Raw genomic sequence first — 17731 nt, 5'->3', positions numbered from 1 at the left:
GATTCAATACAAACAGAGTAAAAATTAGTTTTTATTGTGTTTGTTCGATTTTAATATTACATGAAGAAAAATATTTATACACTAGAAATTTATTATTAAACATCAATAAAGGGGTAATAAGTGTCAGATTTTTTTAAAAATGTAAATAATGAATTATAAGTAGAAAATATTGTTATTTTTGACCCCTCCAATCTACAACTTCACTCCTGAACTGCACACTAGTAGCAATGGGTACTGGTAGTTGTGGTAGGTTCGTATCTTGTCAAAGAGCAGATTTTTCTGATTTTTTTTTCACGTTTCTAACACTATTGGGTGTATTTTCCAAGAGAAAGTTTTTTTTGAGAGGAATTCCTGCTTTGGTAGATTGCCAATGTGTAGGATTAATGGGTCTAAATCCACTAATTCTTCACATAGGTAATCTGCCAAGACCTACCATTATTCCAAGAAATCTACCATTAATTCCACACATAAACAATTACATGAATTGTATGAATAGTGGGCTTAATTCCGCTAATTATACAACTTTATATTCTTTATCATCTGAACCTACGATTGGTATGAAAAAAAAGGCTAAGTTTGTGCACAGGGAGAGGGTAAAGCAGAAAGCAAAACAACTTCAATAGAAATCCCATTTGACAGATTTGACATGAAATTTCGACTATTTTAAATTAAATTTAATAAATATTTCATTAAATTAAAATATTGAAGAATTCAATTATAAGTTCTAAAATATTTATTTTTGGTTATTCTTTATATATTATTAATTAATTCTGCAGAAAAACATTTTAAATATATTTATACAAGCATCTAAACTTAATTTTTTCTTTATGAAATGAAATCAATACTTTCACTCGCTTCTACAATTGTTTTCTATTGAAAAAGTTTTTATTAACTTTGAATAATTTAAAAAGTGAATAAGTAAAAATTAAAATTTATCTATTTTATTAAGATAATACAATGAATTTTTAACAATTTTGGAATTTATTTATTCATATATTCCAATTTTATATACATAAATAATCGAATAAAATTCTGTTCGATAGAGAAATTCATAAATGCGACCCGTTCTAGGTAAAATTGTTTCATTTCACCCTCAGACGATTTGAAAAATGAAAATGGTTAATTTATCAGGTCTATTGCTTTATGCGTTTTATTTTGCTAGTTCACTAATGAAAGGAGACTTAAATTGTTTATATTGGTTTGGGCTCATTTGGATCTCATGTGTTACATACTCTATGAAGTGCATTTCATGTTGTTTTTTAGAATAATACTAGAAACAGGTGAAAAACGTTAAAAGTAAACAATATCAATGTAAATTATGTAAGAATATAAATGTGAGATCTGGAAATCCCCTTGAACGTAAAGTTATAATAAATTATATCCGAATTAATAATTACCTTTTTCTTATATCCGGATATAATTCGAATATAATCCGAATTATAATAAATTGTTCCCTATATTGAATTGAAAATTTTCTTATTATAAACATCCTGCCTAAAAAAGGTCCTGGACGAGAAAATATGCGTCCCCGGCCGTATAACTGTCAACTATCCATTGTTCTTACGCTGAGTACAGATCATCTTGCAACTTAAGTTTATAGTTAGCGCCCGAATTCACCGTATTGTTTCCAATCCCGGGAACACCTGTGACCTAATCACATTCACGTGACCAACTTTCCCAGCAGAAAACTATATAAGATGCTTTCTTCCCCCCTCGGGGGAGTCTATCATCGACTTAGATCGAGTCACGATCCAGTCCATTTTGTCCTTTGTGCCTAAGGGAATATTTTACTTTGTGCCTCAAGAGTTACCGATCCTTCCCTTTAAAAGAATTATCGATCCTTGTGACCGACAGAATATTGGAAATACTGATTGTCTAAGAGGTATGGAACCCATTTATGTGAGCTCTCTTTCTCTCTCTTCGCGTGGTAGGGATATATAGCTTTTTATATATGTCATCCCTTTAATGTCAAATTTGTGTAACGTATTTTTTTTTCATTAAATCGTTGTTATCCAGTTACAAGGTGTCTTGTTTGCTCGAATATTCGCTTATCGCCTTGCCACGACTCCACCTTCCCTCCTACACTCGACCGGATGAAACGTAGTCCCGTCCCTACCGACAAATAAGCCATCTCTGACACCTGGGCAAGTCCCTCCGACTTGTTAGCCGAATTTAGACAGAGATCTGACCTCGTCGTTCCTCCCCGGTACTCACATAAACAATAATTGCTATTTTTTGCTTGGGATACGATTAACTACATGGCATCAACAATGGAAATATCTGTCAACATGGGTTAAAGAAGATTTGATTCGTTTCTAAGTATTATAAACCGTGACCCTGTTAAATTCCATTTTTTTTATAAATAAAAGTGAAGAAATAACAATTTAGAATACAAAATATGGCTATAGAATCCCTATGTACGCGATTGCGTCATGAGGTAATTAGATTAGATTGGTTTAACGGTATAAAGCCGATCACCCTTCTGCCCAAAAGGTGATCGTCCTTATATCCAAATGAGTGTTGCTGCACAGGTAGACTTCCTGCTCCTATTTCATGAAGAAAATCCGGGAGATTCCTCATAACTAACCTAGTTGTACGAGACCAATAGGGTCTCGTACAACCCTGTGTTCTGGGTATCGTACAACCCCCGCAAACTAAACTACCTGTGTTCACTAGTGTTAATCATCGAGCCGTAAGTTTATAAGTATTTGAATAAGACAACAAAGATAAGTGTCTTTTGAGGCACATTGCGCTTCTAAATATCTTATTATAGTTCAAAACTCGTTTAACCGTTACTTCAGACAGAATCAAACCTCTGAGCAACCGTTACCAATGATCGTTGTTTGGATTTGACTATTTTATGAAGGATGTTTTGCTTCTATTTTTGTGTCCGTTATTCGGGGGTTCGATGTACTAGATAAATTACAAACATTATGAAAATTGTTCTTTCTTGTTCTCTACACAAATAACAACATTTTAATAAATCTATATGTAGAAATTTACGTGGTATACAAGAAACTAAACACGGTTAGTTAACCGTGTTCAGTTTCTTGTATTCCACGTAAATTTTGACTTTTGATCCACCCCATATTTTACTGAACTTTTAAGTAAAGTAACGACACTGTCGAACTACCTGTATGGTAAAATTCTTACATTTCTCATCGATCACTCGATGGTTTACCAGGTACAACTTTCCTCTAAAAAAAGAACGAATTACATGTAACAGAAAGTCATTTGTCTTTGTGTTGCACTTATCTTTCTTCCTTCGTCTTTTTTCTTGTGTTTTTCACTTCACTATCGTTTTTAATTAACTTCACTTTACGTCCTTCACTTCTCTCTTATCTTTCCCCATATTTTTTTTCTACAATTTTTTCTGCCTTTATAGTTTAAAAGAACCTGCAATAAGGAACGACCTACCAACAACGACCACCTCTAAGCAGTGGCGAATTTTTCAGGAACTTTTAAACAAAACAGCATACTGAATAACCTCTGAACGATGGAATTTTTTGTTTCGTCAGTGGCCATCGTTTACAGGTTTGATTGTAATTATATTATTTAATCCTTTTAAAGTTGTTTTCCTGTAAAAATAACGACTTTTTCTCGCTATTTTAAAATTAAAAGATTGAAAAATTCTTCTATATTTAAAATACAGTTAACTTCTGAACAACGGACACTGACGAGGACATAGAAAAAGCTTTGTTCGAAAATGTCCGTTGTTTAGAGGTTATTAAAAAAAACGTCCGTGAAAAATTGACTGCCGTTTAGTAATGACCGCTGTTGGGAGGTGGCCGTAATTGGAGGTTCGACTAGCAAATAAGAAGAATGTGTCTTTTGACGTGTTACGCGTACTTCAGAAGGTATTAATCATAAACTGAGTTCAAATCAATGCATTTTTATGTTACATAATTACAATTATAATTTAATTTTTACAATATTGTTTATTGACTTTTGGCCACCCTCTATTTATTGCGAGAAATCTATGTATATATTGCGAGCATTACACGATATTCTGGGAGGAATTTTTCAGATAAAGATGGGTAGATGTACTAAATTGATAGTGATAAAAAATTAGGTGTTATATTACTACTTTACCTGTTACTAATGTAATTGAATATCGCTATTAAGGAAATAGCAGTAATATTAAGAAAAGAATAAATCAATTTAATGATATCTTTTTAATGCTGTGGTAATTCGAAAACGAATTCATTTGAAGAAATTTTCCGACAGTAGAAATTTTTAATATAATTATTTTTTTCCAGGGAAAAAATTACACTTGTTTGAACGAAATTTACTTGTCTTCCACTTTAAAAGTAGAAGACAAGTAAATTTATTTTTGAATTTAACTGTTTTATTCTCCAGAAAGGACAGAGTAATACAAGAAAAATAAATATTTAGAAAATAAATTTACCTATTTTATTCTTCTCGAATTTTTTGAGGAAGTAAATTCAATTTGAAATTGAGAATTTTTGGTTTTCTTATAGTTTTATTTCGTTTGGGAGGGGGCGAACTGAATAGATAACACGCTACTGAACTCTGGCAGTTGGTCTAAAGGGTTAGCCACGTGCAGTTTTTTGGGGTGAATTTTACATGTGTAACACCTAAATAGGATCCAGTTTCCCCATAGAAAGTTTTGCGGGCAATGTCAAAGAGGGTTCTCCTCAGCTATCCTCTTTGACACATCGCCCACGTGTTGTTTCGCCTTATTTCATTAATTCAATCCACCATTTAAGGCATTTTTACTCTTTCCGCCGTGTGGACACCAAGAGTACTTTCCCCATATATTGAGTTAGCCGGTCCCGCATGGAGTGTTGGCTAACTCGGTCATCGTTTGTGAATATAGTGGAAAATGCCCTTTTGATGAATGACAGGTTGGACTTTTCTGATTCCACGTTGTAGGCGGGCAGGCCCTCACCACTCTGCTGCCTCGATGTTAGGTCAGACCTGCGATGGGTTTGATTAAAAGACCGTCTTAAAGTCTACAGGAGAGAAAGAGTGAAATAAAAATACCTTATTAATGTGTGGGGATTCATCCACTTCGAAGCTTAATAGTTCGTGTACCTTTTGTCAAAAATTTCTGAAAGTTTTCAGTGAGGTTTGTGTATTAGAGACATTGATGTTAATAAACTTCGATGTTTAAGGACCGATGGAATGGAAAGATAGACGGGGTCGTGTTTCATATCTCGAGTGGGGTCGAACTTAATGAAGATTTCATTCGTTATTATCATATAGAAATTTTTTACGAAACTCTTCCCTACTCTCAAAATTAAGCTTTTTGCTGTTTTACAATAATCAATAATATAAAATATATTTTTAATAAAATATCCTAACAGATGGAGCCACACGCAGTTATAAATGTTGTAGTCGGAAAAGTTAAGTAACTCGCTGTAGAAATTTTTTCCCTGTTACTTTATAACTAGTTATATCATCTAAACTTCTATAATATTAAAAAAAATTAAGTAAACACAGAAAAATAAATTTATAAAGAAAATTAAATGTTTAAACCATTTAATTTTATACATTTTAAAATGTTTTTTTGAACAGGAAAATGTTTTCTTTTGTGTTATATACATTCATATTTGAATAAAATTAAATGATATTTATCTCAGTAAAGTCATGATATACGGTATATATATATTAATTATAAGATTAAATGTTATACAATTGTATAAATGGAATAATTTAATCATTAATAATTTAACTAGTGCCTGAGCGATTAACCATCTTCTACCTTAATAATGTAAACAATATCTTTTAACTTTGATATGCTCACACTGTCTCTCACCATTTATATTGTTTTTATTTGTTATATTTAATAAAATATACCATAGATTCTTCTATATTTGTTTCATTTATTCGCTATTGAATGTTAGTACAATTTGAATATACTCAAATTGCAAATACTTGTATGAACGAAATGAATTATATTGGTATATAAATTTTATATTTGTAACCTGTAATTTGTTTTGTATAAAACGATTACACGCTTATTGTTTCTTCACAATTACCTTCATTATTTATTTACTCTAGCAATTCAGTCAAAGTGATTGCCGAGTAAGGGGGTTCCCGGATCGAATCCGGATAGATCAGAATAAACCACAGAAAATTTTTAGGTATATCATATATGCCCAGGTTATTTCGGGCCCGAGCCCACAATACGGAGGTCGGGTGATGTGGGACAGGATTCCTAAACTAAGAGGGTCTTTCTAAGCCAAAGATGGACCTGTAAAACGGCTATATCAGTGCTCACATAATGAAAATTACTAAAAAAATGTAATCCTTTAAAGAAAGGCAATGCGAAATGCCAAGTCCACAATAGCCAAAGAATGGTAAAGGAGGGACCTTGTATATCCGGGAGGATTATCTTAGGGAAAATTCCTGGGATTATTCGACTGCCGGATTCGGTCCCGGATGTCCAGAGTGGTAGAATACAACTTAACTGCTCAGCCATTTAGTTGTCGCTTTTTCAAAGTAGAAAAATATTGTATTATCACACACAATTATGTTTATTCTACAGTAGAAGGTCATTTTTCTTCATTAAATAATAAAATTAGTAAAATATAGTCGAACCGCTAATAACGGACATCCCTAAACAACAATCATTTTAAAAGATTTTTTTTTTTATTTTTGAACAAATATCCGTACGAAATAACCTGTAAATAACGGACATTTTTTATATTCTTTCTAGTGTCCGTCACAGAGTTGACCGTAATTAATATAACATCATTTAAATCAAAATATATAAATTAATTATTTGATTTGATTGATAGAAATCAAATTAAGAAATAATTTTTATATACTACGTATATTTTTTCTCACAAAAATGATTTAAGATATAAAAAGTAAACAATTTTTATAATTTTAGATATTAATAACTCTTAATTAATAAAATATTCTTTAATGTCTAGTATAAAAATCAATAATTAATACTTAAAACGATTTATATACTGTGGTATCAACTATACTCCTCCTCATCTTTTCATCTTGAAATGTCATCTCCGTTGCTAAGCAACTGCATCTTCTGTTTAGTCTGACTTGCCATTTTATTTTGAACGATGCAATTCAGAAATGTCAAAACATATTCTACTCATTATTTTAAAACATTCTTTTAAATATTATTATTTTTAATATATTTATACGACTTTTTTCCTCAAATGTCCAGCATTGAGATGACTTTTACTGATTTAAAAATTAATAGATACGGCTGCAATTTTCAAATCGCAGACGTATAAATTCTCACTAATCGTCTTTCTGTCTGTCCTTCGTTAATCTCGAGAACGGAGTTAGATGGATGAATATCGAGAGCAGATACAGAATGCTTAGGTGCCCGAGACCCCAAAAATCACGCGAATTTTTAAAATTTAAATGCGATTTAAAAAAATTGCAGGCATTGTGAAGACATTTTTACCGTTTGCTGTTTTCTGATTGAAAAAAAACAATAATTTTCCTTCATTTTAAGGGTCAAATATTCTGCAGTGCCATTGTTTCTAGACCAGCCTTTCATTTAATTATAATGGTAAAAATTGAGACTCGTAGTACCTTAATATAACAACAACAACAGTGTCAGTTGTCGCGGATTCGAACCTCAAACGGGCTGATCGTATGGAGTATTCCGGGTTTTCTTTACATATCCAACACCTAAATAGAGACTTCTTCTATAAAAAGTTCTCCTGTTTTATGTACTTAAAGAAGCATATGATAGTCACGTGTCGCGTGTAAAAATTACACGAATAGCATAAGCGTTTTAAAGAAGACCACAAATGAACACAGGACGATTGTTGGATAAGCCAGTTTCAACAAGAAACGAAGAAATGAGTTTGCAAAAAAAATCCAAAAAAGACTATAAAAATCAATACAAGACCCGATTGACGTATACAGAATCTTGCATTACTCTGTGCACGTTTGGTGCATAAAGTTAATTCCAAAGTTAATAAAGAATCGTACATTGACATTTCTGACCGTTTCATAGACACAGTAAGATGAATATAGCCTCATCTCTGAAAAATTGAACGATGGTTTCTCCATTATGACAACCCTCTGATGCACGCACTACTGAGTATCTGGTAGAAAGTACAGATATGTGGTGGAAGCACAGGTATACAAGTATTTGATCGAAACACAGGTAAAACATCAGACTTAACTATCACGTGTTTATACCTGTATTTCCACGTCTCCCTGACCTTCAGGACTTCACTCCAGCACACTTTCGTCTTTATATCAAACTGAAATTGTACTGAAGAAGGGTTGCAAATTGGAGTCAGCAAAGAAAAAAAGATGCTACGACATAGGATGGATGCAAAAAATTATACATAAGTATGACACGAGCGTTGGCAGAAATCTGTAACTACACAATGTACTTATTTTAATGATAGAAGAAAAAATTGATAAATGGTAGCTTAATATTTATGTGCATAAAAATGTAATGGCATATATTACGAGAATTTTAAATTTACATTAACTTTTTCTAAACTCCTCACCCTTGTGAGTAATAAGAGGACAGCTTATAACTTAATAAATGTGAATATTTTACTTAACTGAAGAATATTAAATTCAAATGTCAAGGAACTTTACATGGGATTAAACTGATATTACTTCTATGACCCAGAAAAATTATGCATTAGAAATTCTTTTTGGATATTATATAGGTACAAAAGAACTTTAGAGATTTGAAGAATATTGGATGGTCCAAAATTGAATTAAACTATTATAAAGACCCAATTTTTCCAGAAAACTCTAGGTGAAGCGGGAACTCACGACCGATCACAAGTGTTTAGTGGTTTTATGCGCTCGTTAACTGGTAGGATAAGTCATTATTGGAAGTTTTATTATTTATAATTTTAAATAAAGAAATTCTACGTGGTTCCACTTAAGTAATGATTTTATTTTTCTTCATTATCAGCTAAAACATAAATATTTTCAAGCTGAAACTATATTAAAAACGTTCCTTTATAAGTAAAGTCTATCTGAAACTGTTAAATATCATTAGATTTAATTGCAATAATTGAGAGTAGTCAATTTCTTATTAATAAAAATTATTTCGTTAAAACAATGAAGCTTGTCAAATAATAAATACATTTAACCCGAATTACAAATACCAAACGAAGAGCCAGATTCTTTATCGGGCTATAAGGCTAAATAATTACTAAGCAATTTGGCAGGAGGCAAGCAGCCAGGCTGCCATCTCTCGTTAAGTGTAATTAATTCATTTATTATTGTATTTAACGAGAGATGGCAGCTCTGCTGCTTGCCTCCTGCCAGATTACTTTGTAATTATTAAGCCTTATAGCCCGATAAAGAATCTGGCTGTTCATTTGTTATTTGATTAGCTTTATTCATGTACGGTTATACGTCGTGTGGGCAGTCTTTCGAGGGAGCCATTAATGGAAAACATGCCTCTATTTACATGTAACTAAGGTGAAAAAAAATTCAGAAAACTCCACGTGGCCTGCCTATGAAGCCATGACCAACTACCAGTTATCAGTGTATTTACTCGGCCACTGGTGGGCCTAGAATTATTAAAAATTTGAATTTAATGAAACGGATTTAATTTATTTAACATAAGGATTTACAAATATATACGAGAAATTTTTAAAAACGCTAATTATCTATAATTAGTGCATAGGTATATATATATATATGTATATATATAATTTTTTTATACATTTGTGCTGTTTGACACAATAAATCTTACATAAATATTATATATATATATATAAACCTTTGGAACATTAAATTCCATGTATTAATATATATACAATCCAATATACACAATCGAATATTTAATTTACAAATAAAACAATTGAAAATTTTAAAGTACAAATTTCCATATTTGAATTGACAATAATTTGTTTTTTTATTTTATTTTTTAAATATTGTACCAAGAAAATGCATTGTTTTTGTAATAAATAATCAAACTGTACAGTATTTTAAATAAATATATTTACATAGTTTCTTCTCAATTACTCCGTATATAATTCTTGTACATATACTGTACAGCAATATGTAAACACAGTCAAACATCCATAACGGGCACGGTCATTTTTCAACGCGTACGAAATAACCTTCAAACAACGGCCATTTTCGTGTCCGTTCTTCAGAGGTTTTACTGTATTTTACATTAAATAAAAAAACAATTTTGTTCCTAATTATTTATGAAATTATTAAATTGTTTTCTTTACTATTAAATATATTTTACAATTATTTCTGTACGGAATTAACAAAAAGTCAACATGTTTGAATATACAGGGTGGACCACTGTAAATAATAAATTTTATTTTAGCCTTATTTTAGCAATTAGTCGTGATATTCATCAGAACATACAAAAAACATTAAAGACGATTGTTTGAAAGCAAATTTTAATGGAAATTATGTAAATTGCTGTTTTACTCATTGTAAAGGTTGGAACGAATAAACGAGCAGTTTTATGGAAGATCTCATTAATGAGCAATATGTTATAATTTTAATATAATTAAAGATACATCTATATGCCAATATTCACTTTTATATTCTCATAAACATATCTATATATGTATATATATATTTTTCAAAATTATTCCTATGAAGATAACGGTGATAATATTGAAAATTTGATGGTGTGGGAATTAGGTATAAATTACGTGAATATACTGTATATAGGCATATGTATTAACCTTTAAATAAAATTTATTAAATACACACGTAATAATTAAAATTAAAGAAACTAATTAAAAATAGAAATGACTTTTTTTTTTATATATTTATCAGGAAGTTCCTATTTATCTTCCAATTTCATACAGTAACGATACATAATTATCTTTATCGTAATTACTTTTACGTAAGATTAATTTAATAGAAATTAATTTCATATTTTACTCTATTTTAAATTTGTATTTAGAATAAAATGTTATATATTTCATATTAACTCATATGCAGTTTGATCCAAAACTCATTTAACCATTGTTAGGAGTGTTCTTGAAGTATCCAACAGACACACATTCTTCAGTTAACCATTATAAAGATTATTTGTCTATGGCAAAGATTTGTTCAGTTAACCATTGTAGAGAATTTTTCTCCATGGTGGACTTTTACTCCAGTTAGCCATTGTAAAGATTTTTCTCCAGCTACGGAGGAAGCTTAATGGAGAAATGGAACCAGTTAATGGAGAAAGCTTTTCTTGAAGTAAGCATCATAAAATCCTTTTTATTTATTCGTATATTTTATAATTTAACAAGTTCACAAAACTCTTTCTTTCTCGTTCAGTTCTCAGATTACAATGCTTTAACAAATTCAGTTTATGTTTCACACTCCAGTGTATCTGGAATACTCTTTCTTTATTTGTTCTAGGAAGACAATATGAAACTTTCATGCTTTGGTTCATGATTTTCCCAAAAGAACAAATGAGTAATATAATGAACATAGCGGTTATCTACAGTTTTATCTGAAATATTCGATAACAAATTACGGCAAAGTGATTTTTGGACCATCCGGCATTCTGACTCGAGTTTTATTTACTGTTTTCCAATTCCATTATAGTTTTATAGTTTATAATGACAAAGAATAATGGACGACGAAGGGATGCAAACATCGAAAGTGCAATTGAGCCATCAGAGAAAAGACTTTTTTTTTTTTATTGAATGAGGTGTGCCATAAGTGCATTGGTACGACGTCTTTCCAGACGCCTTTTATCAATGATTGCCTTTTCGCATCTTCTTTTATTTATTTATTTATTTAGTTTCTGGAAGTTTTTTCTCCATCGTCATGTTTATCACAGTGATTAAGGACAGGAGTTTGCAATTGCACTCATTTCCCCCATCCCGTTTCGCGTGTTTAACAATCTAGGAATAACTTTTTAATTTAAATTTTGAATTTTTCTCTCAATAGATTTGGGATAATTTTTTAAAAATTTTATTACATTAACATTAGCATCAAAATTTCGTTTAGTTAGCAAATTAAATTAGCTTAAGATAAATTAAGTATAAGGGTAAAATACAGCAAGATGGATCCTTTCTAAATAAAAACATTATAGAAATTAAAATTATAGAATAAAAATTAAATGTGAAAATTTTCTAAAAATATAGAAGATATTCATCAAATAAATTAGATTTTAAAACTAATAATTAATAATAATATTTAAAAAAATATTAAAGTTTTTTCTGTTTCAATTCTTAGTAATTGGAATACTTTTTAAAAAATTTAAAGAAAAAAACAGACAAGAGAAAGATGTCTATTTTTATCTTTTATATTTTATCAACCAATCGTCGTTAAGAATGTTAATTTCTCAATGCTCATTTGTTGAACTATTTTAATCATTCATTCTTATATATAAAGAAGAGAACCGAAAATGTTTACAGGAACTAAATTGGTTAATTTATCCCTTTTCATCTTTCAAATTCTTTAAAAACAGCTTCCTCTAAATAATTAAATGTACAGTGTACAGAGTAATTATAATTAGACAGTAGGTATTCAGAGCTTTCTATAGAAAGAACATTTTGGCGATCTCAATCAAATTTGATATATATACTGTTCTTAGAATGCAGTGTCCTGTTTTAGAAGAAATTTTACTTCAAAATTCAGTCGATATGGTAAAATTTTGCGCTATCCACCTGTTTAATGTTTATTTTTTAAATTTTCGGAAGTTAAAATACAAACTTTAATGTATTTATTTTAAACACAGATATGTAATTACAGATGTTGAATAAAGAACTGATGATTAGAAGAGTTTAACAGTAACACGATCAGAAAGAAACACCATGACAGTTTCCCCGTCAAATAATTGTGAAACGTTTTGTTTAACAATTATTATTGATAGAGATTTGCCCAATTGTTCTACAGAGAGATCTGAACATATACTGTGTAATCAAGATCACCCTGTATATCACATAAATTCAACTTATTATTACTTAAACTAGCATTTTTAACGATATAAATAATAAAGTAGGGATATATCAATTTTATAAGCCTCGATGTTCAGTTATAAATTTTTAATTTATAAATAATATTTATTAAAATTAATTAATTCAAACATTCCTGTTCGTTTTATAACTTTATTAGTAAATTATTTCATAAATGGCTGAAAATAAAACATAAGTGAATCAATAATTTTTAGATTTTTTCACACCTTTTGAAATTATTTAATGATAATTAATTCCTGTTTTATGGGAAAATCATTTAATGCTGTTAGTAATTTATTAATATTCGTGGTTTGTAAATAATTTAAAGATAAATATAAAATTGTGTTCTACATTAAACATATGATACACGTAGCACAGATTATCGCATTATTGTAAGCGCTAATTGAAAATAACCAATAGCAAATTGGCATTTCCATAAAATTTATATTTGTTACCATTGATAAACTACTTGTAAATTTGAGTAGAAAAATGCAAGATTATAAAATTTTAAATATACATACATTATCTGAATCTACAGTTTTTGAATTTTTTTTTTTTAATTGTGTTTAGTTTTGAGGTTTTCATAATTAATTTCGATATGTTCAATAGAAAATATATTCAAGTTAGTAATTATTATTTACACGCTTAAAAATAGTAAATAAATAAATCATAAATTCACTCCTACATTATCGTAAAATAATAAACTATGCTTCAATTTTCTACGTAACTACACTCAGTTTCACCTAAGAAGAATTACTAATGCATTTCTGTTAATTTAAAAAATATTATTTTGACAATATATATCTACTATATACGCTTTAATTTACATTTACGTATAATTGTTTACTGAAAGTATTCCATAATTAAGATTGGATTTGAAAAATCATAATTGAATTACCCAAGGAATATATAGGGTATTCATGAAAGAATGGTGGGATTTCATAGACGTGTATTTTCTGTAATTTTATCTGATACAATCATGATGTGTCTCGATCGAAACTGCAACTGTCCAAGTGTGATGTGCACCACACTCATCCATCTTTGACCACCCCTGCTCACATACAGGTGGCAGTTGAACTATTGTCATACCCGATCGATGTGTCTAGTGTGATCACCTTTACCGAAAATTGCGGAGGTACCCCAGCATTGGAATACGTAAACTGTGTCTTTCGCCTGCCCCCATAGATAGGAATTTAGTTTTACGGTTGGGGTGAAAAATGGAAGAAACAGTTGTTCTCAACAGCAGCAAGTCCATTGCAGTACGGCCAGGGTGTCATAAAGAGAAACAACACTGACCACCCTATACGAAATGAAACTTGAACAGCCGTGTGATCAATCTATTCATGTATTACACTTCGTCATCAAAAACCGAGGGTACTACCCATGTGAAACCAAACCATTCTGTTACGAATACCCTGTAATTTGTTAACCAATTAATTACTATAAATTTATTTGAACATTTTTGGATGGACAAAACTTACCACATAAAAAGGGTGGCCCAAAATTCAGATAATTGCGATATATTTTAAACAATAATTAGCCTGTTTATAAAGTAACCTTAGAAATATTTCTCGATTAACTAACCTTTAGGCCACCCCCATTATACATATAACAGTATTGAGTATTAAGCGAAGGTTATATTTATTTATTTAATTCAGTTTTCAATAGTTTTTTCCACATCAAGATCTCAAAGATACAGCATAGAAAAATATCAATTATGTGAATACACTTTCTTCAACAGTACTTTATTTAATAATAAAAAATACTATATTTGGAAATAGGAAAAATATTTTCAGGCAAAAATTTCATAATTTTTCTTTCATACATTTAATTCTTCTTAGGTGGACGGAGTATAGAGTAAATCTCCAGTTTGGTTTCAAATAAAATTTTTAAGATTTACATATTTACTTAGTACATAATTGTTTAGACTGCACACAGTAATATAATAAACAGATATGCAACATTAGTTAATCAGAATATTATGAAATTGGAAAGATTTCATGCCTCAAAAGTGTAAAAAAGTGCATTGTGCCGACTGAATAGATACATAAATTATTTCAAAAATATTTTAGATAAAATAAAATTAAAACAAAATTACAATTAAAAAAACACAGACAAAATTTAAGTACCATATTTTCGTGCATATTACTTATAAATTGCGTTTAAAGAATAAGTTGAAAGGGGTGCGGGTTATACGAAGATTTTAACTTAATTCTAGCAATTTTATGCAGATATACGCACGAACGTACGGTAATTTTGCATATAGGATTGAAAATTTTGAAATTTATCTTGAATAAGATTGGAGAAAGTATTTTATGTATACATTATTTTTATAAAATAAAAATATGTTAACTGTGTGATAATACCTATAGTACTATTATTTAATTCGGAATTTTTTCTTCCAAACTTTTATATTAAGTAAATTTACCAAAGATTTTCAAAAAATGACTAATAGTACAAATTCTATACAAGAAAAACTATTTTCACTAAACTGAAATTAATTTCGAACATGACACATCTTAACGTAAGCCGTTCTATAATATAATGAAAAACTATAATTTCTTAATGAATTTTTAGTAAGTATATAAATTTGAATCCTTTCTACATCCTAAATTTTTGGAGGCACCATGATTTGCATGGATAATGAGCTAGTATTGTATCCTAATTAGTGCATGATCGTGGACATTTGTCCAAAACTTTATTACATTATAGAGGGTCTCAAACAAAACTAGAAATCAAAATATTTACAAAAATTACAAATTTTACTAATTAAAATATTTAAATTTACAAGAATATATTGGTTTTGTTATCGATCATGCACCACTAGTGTCATTCAATTATTATGAAACTGAATGCGTAAAAACAAACCTATGGAAGCTCCCATGTTTGAAGAGGTAATTTACGTTGATGGAAGCCATAATATTGAGGGAATAACCCACAAAATATACAAGAAAATGTAGATTATTTAACTTAAATTATAGATATATACGAATACTTTTATATTATATTTTTTCTGAAGGATTTTCTGCATTTTCTGATGTATCAGAAGAAGCAGAACAGGAAGGTAATTGTCACAAAATGGTGTCCAACATGAATAAACCATTTGTTCTATTTTCATCCTGAAAATACAATATTTTTAGTTATAAATTTATGTAAATATATGATAATTATAATTAGTTATTACGAAAAGATTGATATTTTTATATACAGTAGGCTCTCAATTTAACACTAAATAGTAAAAGATGTGTCCGCCATTTTGAAAACCCATTAAATCGAATGTGTTTCATATTAATAACGAACAAATGTATTAAAATATTGTTATAACGTATAACTATAAATAAAATATTGTAAATATTATGGTGTACAATGTACATCGGGTAATTTAACTTATGTTCATTAATTCATTTGTTCTTTTTTTATCTGTTCAATCCCGACTTAAAAAATGGTTATAAATTTTTCCTTCCGGACAAATACATTTTGTCCGTTAAATCGAGAGATTACTATATTTATAAATTTTAATATTTAGTAAATAAATTTGCACACCTTTTGACACCATTCTGCAAATTCCTCAAATGATACAACTCCATCTTTGTTTGCATCTATTTGCTAAAAATAAGAAAATAATAGAAAACGACTGCTTTTATTCTATAAAAAATATCACAATTCTTCTATTTTTAATAAATAAATTTAAAATTTATTTATATATTTAAGCAAAATTCTAAATTTCGTAATTTTTCATCACCTATTATGCACTGTACAGTACAGTTCTTCAAGATAGGTTGGAAGTTGTCAAACCAGACTAAACCAATTTTAAGCTAGATGTAGAGAGAGACTACTTTATTAGTTGTTAACAGTTGATTGTTTGTTGCATCTCTGAATCATTGGGTATTCCTTTCTCCACTACAAATTGTATAAAAGTGGTTTAATCTTGTTTGACAACTGCCAACTTATATTGAAAGGACTGTAGAAAATGATTCAATTCTTACATGAAAAAGTCTCTCTACATGCTCTCTCGCCGAATGTTCATCGACTGCAGGGTCTGTGTAATGTCCTAACATATCATATATGGCACTAACAATATCCGTCATTTCTTGTTTCGTTATATAACCATCTCCATTAATATCATAAAGACCAAAAATCCATTTTAGTTTCTCTGTAACTGATCCACGTGATAACGAAGATAACATTCCTAGGAACTGCTATGGAAAAACCAATAATCAAAACATATTTTTATTTAGAATACTAAATATTTATACGAATTTTAATGTATTTTTAAAATAAATTACCTCGAAATTTAGCGTCCCATTTTGTCCAAGTTGTTTAAACGTGTTAAACACATAATGTGCGTATTGAGTTGCATCTGAAAAGAAAGGAATTGAAAGTGGAGAAGAATAATTAAATTATAAAATAAAATATATATAATTTTATTAAATTTAAGTTTATTTTATTGAAGTTTCATGTGTTACTCCACTGCCTATACATTCATTTCTTACAGGAGGATCACAAGAACCATTGCTTTGAATTTGATTTGAAAATGGACATTATAAAAATTTAACAGTAGTAATCATTTATATTATAATAAAATAATATAATTATAAATAAATTCTTCATTATAATAGAGGTCAGCCCAATAGTCAGCTAACTGTGTTTTTTTCAAGCGATTTAGCAATGTTTGCAAGAAAGTCATGTATTTATGGAAGTATGTCAATGCGTTGAAAATTGTGTTGACTTATTGGATTCGATTGATAGAATAAAGCAACTCAACACATCGGTCAGCATGACTTTCTATTAAAAAATTGATCCTACTTAAGTGTTAGACATGGAGAAACACCCGGAAAACATTACGTGAACACACAACTAACTAC

General features: G+C 29.5%; 1 protein-coding gene across 2 annotated transcripts in view; it reads right to left on the bottom strand.

Annotated features, from left to right (window-relative positions):
- Window positions 1-15323: 15323 nt before the first annotated feature.
- Window positions 15324-17731, bottom strand: part of LOC136973496 (Kv channel-interacting protein 4-like) — a 49918-nt gene continuing 47510 nt past the window's right edge. Inside the window, exons 4-7 of one of the 2 annotated variants that reach the window (XM_067268225.1) lie at window positions 17153-17226; window positions 16853-17065; window positions 16410-16472; window positions 15324-15985 (exon numbers count right to left, since the gene is read on the bottom strand). In XM_067268225.1, coding sequence (XP_067124326.1) covers window positions 15938-15985; window positions 16410-16472; window positions 16853-17065; window positions 17153-17226 — 398 coding nt within the window. In that variant the 3' untranslated portion in view covers window positions 15324-15937. The remainder of the gene's footprint in view (window positions 15986-16409; window positions 16473-16852; window positions 17066-17152; window positions 17227-17731) is intronic. The other variant, XM_067268226.1, reaches the window with a different exon arrangement.

The sequence above is a fragment of the Centruroides vittatus genome, unplaced genomic scaffold, assembly GCF_030686945.1.
Source record: "Centruroides vittatus isolate TY-2023 unplaced genomic scaffold, ASM3068694v2 contig_318, whole genome shotgun sequence".
Lineage (NCBI taxonomy): Eukaryota > Metazoa > Arthropoda > Arachnida > Scorpiones > Buthidae > Centruroides > Centruroides vittatus.
This window is presented reverse-complemented; position numbering and strand designations above follow the sequence as displayed.